Here is a 9,663-nt window from a genome sequence, read left to right as displayed (position 1 = left end):
TTTGCAAATTCTTTCAGCTTTTGTTTGTCCTGGAAGCTCTTTATCTCTCCTTCTATTTTCAATGATAGCCTAGCCGGATATAGTATTCTTGGCTGCATGTTTTTCTCGTTTAGTGCTCTGAATATATCATGCCAGTTCTTTCTGGCCTGCCAGGTCTCTGTGGATAGGTCCGCTGCCAATCTAATGTTTTTACCCTTGTATGTTACAGACTTCTTTTCCCGGGCTGCTTTCAGGATTTTCTCTTTGTCGCTAAGACTTGTAAATTTTACTATCAGGTGACGAGGTGTGGACCTATTTTTATTGATTTTGAGGGGCGTTCTTAGCATCTCCTGGATTTTGATGTTTGTTCCCTTTGCCATATTAGGGAAATTCTCTCCAATAATTGTCTCCAATATACCTTCTGCTCCCCTCTCTCTTTCTTCTTCTTCTGGAATCCCAATTATTCTAATGTTGTGTCGTCTTATGGTGTCACTTATCTCTCGAATCCTCTCCTCGTGTTCCAGTAGTTGTTTGTCTCTCTTTTGCTCAGCTTCTTTATTCTCTGTCATTTGGTCTTCTATGTCACTAATTCTTTCTTCTGCCTCATTTATCCTGGCAGTGAGAGCTTCCATTTTTGATTGCACCTCATGAATAGCTTTTTTGATTTCAACTTGGTTAGATTTTAGTTCTTTTATTTCTCCAGAAAGGGCTTTTATCTCTCCGGAGAGGGTTTCTCTAATATCTTCTATGCCTTTTTCGAGCCCGGCTAGAACCTTGAGAATTGTCATTCTGAACTCTAGATCTGTCATGCTACCTATGTCTGTATTGATTAGGTCTCCAGCCTTCGGTACGGCCTCTTGTTCTTTTTTTTGAGGTGAGTTTTTCCGCCTTGTCATTTTGTCCAGGTAGGATTTGCTTTCTCCTGCTGTGGAATTCCGCTGTTCTTGGTGACTGAAGTTGGTTTTGGATGGTTTCTTGTTGATCTTCTGGGGGAGGGGCCTGTTGTAGTGATTCTCAAGTGTCTTTGCCGCAGGCGGAATTGCACCGCCCTTGCCAGGGGCCGGGCTAAGTAATCCGCTCGGGTTCGCTTTCGGGAGCTTTTGTTCCCTGAGTGCTTTCCGTAGAGTTCCGGAGGACGGGAATGAAGATGGCGGCCTCCCAATCTCTCGGCCCAGAGGAGCAGATAGCTTGGGGTTCCGCTCCTCAGTGCGCTCTCAGAGCAAAGCGCCCAACAGTCCCGCCTCCCTGGCTTGCGGTCGCGCCTCGAGGAAAGCAGTCAATTGTTGGAGCTGGAGAAAAGCGCCGGGTCGCTTTTGTCTCCGTGGCCTCCGGCCGCGCTCCGAGCCCACCCAGCCTGCGACCGGCACAAGGTAACCCCGGGCTTAGAGCTCACTCCTCGGCTTTGTCGCTATAGCCGGCTTCCCCGCTCTAATACCTGCAAGCTCTGCGGCACTCAGACACCCCCAGTCCTTCTGTGACCCCGCGGGTCCTGGGGTTATGCTGACCCCGCCTGGGTTTCCCCCCAGTTTAGCCTCTGGAGCGATGTCTCCCAGTGGAGCCGACTTTTAAAAGTCCCGGTTTTGTGCTCCGTCGCTCCGCCGCTTGCCGGGTGCCGGCCCCTCCCCCCGGGGTCTATCTTCCCGTCGCTTTGGATTCACTTCTCCGCAGGTCCTACCTTTCAGAAAGTGATCGATTTTCTGTTTCTGGGATTGTTGCTCTTCTTCTCTTCGATTTCCCGTTGGATTTATAGGTGTTCACAATGGTTAGATAAGCTATCTAGCTGATCTCCTGCTACCCGATGTCGTCTCAGCCTGCTACTTCTCCGCCATCTTGACTCCTCCCAGCCCATCAATTCATTCTGTAGAATCATATTACATTGCATGAATATACCACACTTACTCATCTCTTCTACTGTAGGACATTTGGGTAGAATCCAATTGTTTCTGGTGGGTATGTACCTAGGATTGGAATTGCTGGGTAACAGAGTATATGTTATTTGTTCAGCTTTAGGAGATACAACCTGTTTTCCAAGGTATTGTAGCCGTTTATACTTTTACCAGGTAAGTATGAGAGTTTTATTTGCTCCAAATACTTGTCAACACTTGATAACTTCTGTTTTCATTTTAGCCATTTTGATGGCTAAAATATCTTGTGGTTTTAATATACATTTCTTTGATGACTAATGAAATTGAGTATCTTTTAGGATGTTTATTGGTCCTTTGAATAGTCTCTTTTATGAAATGCCAATTCAAATTCTTTGCTCATTTTATGATTGAGCTATCTTTTTCTTATTAACTTGTAGAAATTCTTTATATATTCTGGCTGTGCGTCTTTTTTATTTACATACTGAAAACATCTTTTTTCCCCTGTCTCATCTTTTTTTTTTTTTTGGTCTTATTGGTTTTCTTTTGATAAAAAACTTGTAATTGTTCAATAGTTCAATATATTACATTCCCCATCCCCCCTTTATAGTTAGTATTTTTAATGTCCTACTTAAGAAATCTTGGGTCAAGAAGCTATTCTTGTATGTTTTCTTCTTGAGGACTTATTGTTTTACTCCTGACTTTTAAAATGTCTGAGTTGGGAAAGTTATGAAAATCAACATCTATCCAAATTGAAGAGCTATTTTTGAAGACCCAGTCACAGAGCACTGTGATATCAAATCTGAAGTAGTTGAACAAGCAGCTCTCTGCAGCAGGAATACTGGGGAAAGCAATTACACAACTCCCACTCTACTTCAGCAAAGTGTCTCTTACTAACTAGGCCATGTTGCAAGCTAGTCAGAAATTAGTTTAATTGCCAAGGGACTGGAAAAAAAATAAAACAGGGTGAGATTTTCCACACAGTAAGGAAAAAAAAAAAAAACCTTGAGATCATCTGAGGTAGGATCTGAGATCCTTTATCTCTTATGCCTGGAGATTCTTGTCACAGAGGTATTTCATATCTTTTCCTCCACGAATATCTCTCATCCTATGACCTTGCTCCATCACTTAGCCTCTCCTCTTTGCCCTTCAGTTTCCACTCTGCTCTGTTTTCCTTTTTCATCTACAAACTCAGTCTCGCCGGTATGTCATACACTGGAAGCCCTTGACCCCTCTCCTCCTTCAGGCTTTTCCTTCATTTGCCAAAGTCGGCAAAAAGCAGTCACATTTGCTGCCACTGTTTTCTCACTTCCCCTTTCCCCTTAACAACTTGTACCATGTTATCTATTGTTTCTACCAGTCTGTGGAAACAGCTCTCTTTCCAAGATTTCGAGAAAACTATAAATCTCTATCTCCATCAAGTTCAACAAAACCCAAGCACAGGAACCATGAAGAAAATGACAGTAAGCCATATCATAATAAAACTGTTTAAGCATGTATTAAAAGGAAAAAAGACACAATCCATACAAAGGAACAAAAACAAGGGTAACAACAGTCTTCTTGTTGGAAGCAAAGCAAGTGAGAAGATAGTGGGATAACATCTTTTTTTTCCCCTCAAGCAGGTGGAGCAGCAGACAGAGGCAGAGGGAAAAGCAGGCTCCTCATTGAGCAGGGAGACCAATGTGGAACTCAATCCCAGGACCCTAGGATCATGACCTGAGCCGAGGTCATGAGCAGCTGCTTAACCAACTGAGCCACCCAGGCACTCCCATCATAAGCAAGTATAATCTTAATCTTTGCATCCCCAGTGTCTAACCTAATACTTCGCACAGAGACATCTATGATCAATATCTATTGACTGAATTAAGTAAAACCATTTTTTATCTTCTCTGGCTATAATTTTTCCTCATTAATCTGATACAGGATTTTAAAATATACATCTCTTTTATGTCATATCATCAATTTCTACCCTGTGTGATTGTTATCTATGTATGTAGCTTATATTCTCTGATAGATGGTTATCATCGAAGGGCCAGAGACTCTCTCTTGTCATATTCATTACACACCTCCATCATTGGCACAACAAGACTTGGCTTTCGATCAGGACATACTATGACACACCTGAAGAGCAGAAGGTTAGAGACAGGACAAGGCAAGCTACTAAGAGACCCGATTTGCCCCTGTCTTCAGAAACAGGTAGTGCAGGTTTCTATAAATAAGATGAGTGTTGCTGCTTGGGAAAGCCATTTATTTGTTTTTTCATTAATTTGTAAACCACTTTGTGGAAAAGAAGGGGGATGTGTCTGGAACAGTAATTATATGCCAGGGATTTTCACGTACTTATCTCAATCACTATAATGACATTATGAGATTAGCACTATTCTTCTGAATTTATAAATAAGGAAAACAAGACTCAAAACTGCTCTAGGGACTTAATTCAATATCATGGAGCTGATAAGTGACAGAACTAGGATTTGGAAGTAGGCACGTGAAACACTAAGGCACGTGAAACACTTAGGTGTAAGTTCTTTTCCACCTCAGCATGCAATACACTCAGGTTTCTGGAGGAACCCTTTAACCAAGGGGGAGCATAACCTGTCAGGACCAAGGGTCAGGCCTGTATCAAACCTTTTGTTGAGGAAATCCTGAGAAACACAAATAAACTTGCTAAATTTTATCTTGAGAACCAGGGAAATACCTGCTTCCCGGCAGGCTTAGTGTTAGAGTATGGGAACATTCCCAGAAGGGATAGAGGCAAGATGGTAGTTATGGTTGTGGGAAAAGGAAATGGACGTTATCGGATTTATAATTGGGAATCAGAAACATTAGAACAGTTGGGAAATCAGGTGAAACTCACTCTAGTGGGAAACACATCAGAGGGGACACATTTGGAACTTAAATGTAGTGTGTGCATGGTCCTAGACATGTTTGGTTCAGTTCAGTTAACATTAAATGTGCTGGGTACTGTAGCAGGTACTAGGAATACAAAAGAACAAATGGTTCCTGCCTTCCACACACTAACACTCTGGCGTGGGGCAGTCTGTTGATAGAAGTAGGAGACAGGGTGCCAGGGAAGAGTATTTTCTAGAAGGTTCCTGAAGACCCAGAGTGATCCATCTCCAGAAGTACCATAGAAGGGTTATCTAGGAGTTATTAGGAGCAGGCAGGCCAACATCGCTCAGTTTACGTAGAACTGGGCTTGATGATCAGTAGTCTTGTCCACCTAACACCTATAAACGAGCTGTAGGATGTATGTTACCCCTGCTTAGGCCTTACCCCAAGAAAAACAGTTAAGAAAGTAAATTTAAATATGACTTTAGGTGAATGAATTAGAGGCTTTATTGCTTTATGCTCCATGTTTATTCTTATTTATTTTTAAATATCTTATTTATTTATTTGAGAAAGAGAGAGAGAGAGAGACAAAGATAGCAACAGAGAGCACAAGAGAGCACAAACGGGGGAGGGGGAGAAGCAAGCGAGCCACACATGGGGCTCAAGCCCCGGACCCTGTGCTTAACTGACTGAGCCACCCAGGTGCCCCACGTATTCAATGTTTAGAAGAAGGATTAAAACTTCTACTTCCACTTCCAGTATTCTCATCCACAGACAGGCATTCATGAAACCCAGCACCGTGCCTGACATTTAGTGAGTATTTGATACATTGTTGAACAAATGAACAAAGCAATTATGGGCCACTGTGCGAAGCGCTGTAGGAGATACAAAGAAATATTTTGAAGATGTAAACATTATACATGAAATAATCAGAAAACAAGGCAAGACATCAATGAGTTGGTAAAAAGGGAGACCAGCAAGGGTTAGAGTAGATGGCATCTATCAAGAGATTGAAGAGAAAGAAATAGAGACAGAGAAGGAAAAGTGCTCATCAAGGGAACTGTATTCTAGTTCCCTCATAAACAAGCGATGTCATCTCATGCGGAACACTTCCCCCTTATATTCCTTCCTTTTCTCACTTTTACAATGAGGAGACTTTTAGGTGATTGCTGAAGGCCTTCCCAACTCCTAATTTTTATGTTTCTACTTATAGTTGGGGACTCCCCGTTCCCTTTTTAAAGGAAATGCATTTATATGGTTAAAGAAAAACAATTATCAATAAGTACATTGAAAAGTTCTGCTCCCATCACTGTCCAAGGCGCTAACCTTTATGGCTAACCAGTTTTATCATCATTTCAGGGATCCTTTGAAGGTTTTCAAAATATAAATAAAAACAAATACATATTTCCATCTCCTCCCTTCTTAAAGTAGTGCACTATGTACAGTTTTGCACTTTCCTTTTTAAACTTAATGATATAGGGATGCCTGGGTGGCTCAGTTGCTTAACCATCTGTCTTCGGCTCCGGTCTTGATCCCAGGGTCCTGGGTTTTTAGTGCCGCATCAAGCTTCCTGCTCAGCGCAGAGGCTGCTTCTCCCTCTGCCTACCACTCTTTATGAGAGCTTTATGCTCTCTTTAAAAAAAAACACAACTTGGGGCACCTGGGTGGCTCAGTGGGTTAGAGCCTCTGCTTTCGACTCAGGTCATGATCCCAGGATTCTGGGATCGAGCCCCGCCTTGGGCTCTCTGCTCAGCAGGGAGCCTGCTTCCTCCTCTCTCTCTGCCTGCCTCTCTGCCTACTTGTGATCTCTGTCAAATAAATAAATTAAAAAAACACAGCTTAATGATATATATTTTTAAATATTTTATTTATTTGACAGAGAGAGAGTAGGAGAGCACAAACAGGGGAGGCGTAGAGGGAAAAGTAGGCTCCCCACCGAGCAGGGAGGCTGACGTGGGGCTGGATCCCAGGGTCCCAGGGTCCCAGGTGCGCTGAAGGCAGATGCCCAACCGAGCCACCCAGGTGCCTTAAACTTAATGACATATTAAGTTTATATGGAGTTGGAGATGTTTCCCTATCAGTGCTTATAGGTTTTTCCCCCTATCAATAGGGCTATACACTGTAAATATTTCCCCCAAATTCATGTTGAAACCTAATCCCCAAAGTGTAGGTATCTGGAGGGTCCTCTGAGAGGTGTTTAAATTATGAGGGCAGATTAGTGCCCTTATTGAGGCTTTAATATCTAATATCTAGCAGATGCCAGTCTCCTTACCACTATTCTTTGCCAGGGCTTTCTGGCCATTAAAAAAAATATTTTATTCATTTATTTGAGAGAGAGAAAGAGAGTGCATCCATAAGTGGGGGGAGGGGCACTGGGAGAGGGTAAGGGACAGGCAGACTCCCTGCTAAATGCAGAACCTGATGTGGGCTCTATTTCAGGACCCTGAGATCATGACCCAAACCAAAGTCACCGGCTTAACCAACTGAGCCACCCAGGCACCCCTTTCTGCCATTTTTATATGTATATTTCTCCTGTATGAGCTTGAGAATCAGCTTGGCTAGCTCCCTTCCACCCATTTCCTTTGCTTCCCAAAAAGCCTTGTTAGTATTTTGACAGGTTAAATATAGAAACAATATTTTTATGAAGTTCAATTTCTTAGCCAAGAACAAAGTATGGTTTCTATTTGTTCCTAATCTTCTGCCCTTGAAGACTGTGTTAAAATTTGAAGGCAGAATTTGAATTTGTTCATTTGCTAGATTTGGAGAGTCAGAAAATTATAGAGTGAATACATTTTTTAGAGGGAGAATAATCCATGAGGCAGATAGGACCATTGTTAGTTTTGGGGTAATAACCTGGTAAGAGGAGGGGAAAGAAGCTAATTCGTGTCTGCTATGTGCCAGGAATTATGCTGGGTGTTTTTCACATTCTATCATATTTCATACTTAATGGTAGACGTGCCCAAGCCTAGATGGGGCCAGATCAAGGATGAGCCTAGACGTCCTCCTAGATACTCTGTAGGGTAATGCTCAGAGAAGTATCAAGATGAAAGCAATATTTGAGGATGATCATAGTGGTAGTGAGACAGAATAGTCTAGGAGTGGGTAGGAAAGGTTAAATTCAGAGGGCAAAAAGATTCAGTAATCTGAAAGAAAAGAGATAAAGTCTTATTAGGATGAAGCCCTTATCTTTGGAGATAAATGTATAAATACAAAAGTGATTTCTTTCCAGGGAGGACAAGCAATCTAGACTGAGGAATTAATAAAGTTTAGGCTTTGTAGATGCCCATGCCGCCCAGAGTCAACCCCACCATGTTCTACTCGACATTACTGTTTATGGCAAGCCCCTAGGCTATGTCTCCATTGAGCTTGTTTGTAGACCAAGTTTCAAAGACAGCAGAAAACTTTCATGCTCTGAGCACTGAAAAGAATCTGGTTATAAAGGTTTCTGCTTTCACAGAATTATTCTGGGGCTCATGTGCCAGGGTGGTGACTTCATACACCACAACAGCACTGGTGAGAAGTTCACCTGAGGGGAGAGATTTGATGATGAATTTCATCCTGAAGCATATGGGTCCTGGCACCTTGTCCATGGCAAATGCTGGACCCAACACAAATGGTTTCCAGATCCTCAGGTACGCTGCCAAGACTGAGTGGTTGGATGGCAAATATGATCTTTGGCAAAGTGGAAGAAGGAATGAATATTGTGGAAGCTGCAGAGTGCTTGGGTCCAGGAATGGCAGGACCACCAAGCAGCTCACTACTGTCGACTTCAGACAACTCCAATGAATTTGACTTGTGTTTTACCTTGACCTCCAATCCATTCCTTCTAAACTCAGGAGAACACTTCCCCACCCCCATCTGTACATTACATCCTATAACCTTTGTGCTCTCACTGCATTTCTTTGGGTCCCATATTTTTCTTATTCCCCTTCAAGTCTAGCTGAATTATAGCATTAGATTTATGATTATGAAAGAAAAACTAAAGAAAAATAAAGAATGTTTTGGGCCTGGACTTTTGGAGAAGGGTGGTACTTTGTTAAAGAAGTCGGGGAGGGGGAAAGCAAAATGAGTTTCATCTGAAGAGTTTAAAGGGAAGTGGGATCCTCAAGTTCCTTCTTCTAGGTCCTATATGCAATTGAAGTGTGTGCAGTTGGCAGAGAACAAATCAGTTTTTAGTACAAAAATCTAAATTGAAACCAAAACTTTGGGCTTCACCATTTTACTAAATAACATATCACCCCACCTATTGTTGCTGCTGGGGGTGGGGAAGGGTTTGGGTTAGCCAAAGGGAAGAAGGGAGCTCTCAGCTTTCCATCCTACTGAAAGCCTTCTCAGAGGGTTGGACAGTAGCATTTTAAAATTCATGCCCTTACATACTCCACAGGTATTCTCTTGCTCAAACCCGCTGAAACTCAGTTTCTCATTTCCTAGTTTTCTCTCTCTTTGGGATCAAGTATTAAATCTTTTTTTTTTTTAAATAATCAAACATGATATAGCTTCTCCAGTGATTTAGTGTTTTCGCCTCATCAAGTGTGGAGTTTGTGCTGTTATCAGTTCAGTCATTTTATCTTTCCCTGGCCTGGAGATGCAGCAATCCAGGGCCTGGGCAAGTATACCATGGAGCTGCAAGTCTATCTCATACGAACTACTTTGTGGGTTAGTCAGCAAGGAATTTTTCTAAGCATAGTTGAATCTAGATTTACCTAAGTATGGTACTTTTTATTTGAGGGGATAGATGCATGAGGGGGAATATAAATATCCAATTCCCACATAAGGCCTCAATGATAGACAGACCCTTTTCTTGGATTCCAGTCTTGCTTTAACCGTCAGTGCCTATAAAACCTGGTCTCCTCCCTCCACACACTTCAAGGTGGGACTTTTGTTAGGGTCTGCCATACTAAAGCAGCTTTTTTTTTTATAAATTTTTAAAAAAATTTTTTAAATTTATTTATTGGACAGAGAGAGGGGGGGAAGCAGGCTCCCCGCCAAG

At 42.2% G+C, this 9,663-nt stretch overlaps 1 protein-coding gene across 1 annotated transcript; it reads left to right on the top strand.

Annotated features, from left to right (window-relative positions):
- Window positions 1-8,024: 8,024 nt before the first annotated feature.
- On the top strand, window positions 8,025-8,459 carry LOC308346676 (peptidyl-prolyl cis-trans isomerase A-like; the record flags this gene model as incomplete). The annotated part of the gene is made up of 1 exon (XM_080809725.1): window positions 8,025-8,459. The coding sequence occupies one exon, from the start codon at window positions 8,025-8,027 to the stop codon at window positions 8,457-8,459; it is 435 nt and encodes a 144-aa protein (XP_080665851.1).
- Window positions 8,460-9,663: the final 1,204 nt, after the last annotated feature.

Source organism: Martes martes (genome assembly GCF_963455335.1).
Source record: "Martes martes genome assembly, chromosome: 7".
NCBI classification, from domain to species: domain Eukaryota; kingdom Metazoa; phylum Chordata; class Mammalia; order Carnivora; family Mustelidae; genus Martes; species Martes martes.
This window is presented reverse-complemented; position numbering and strand designations above follow the sequence as displayed.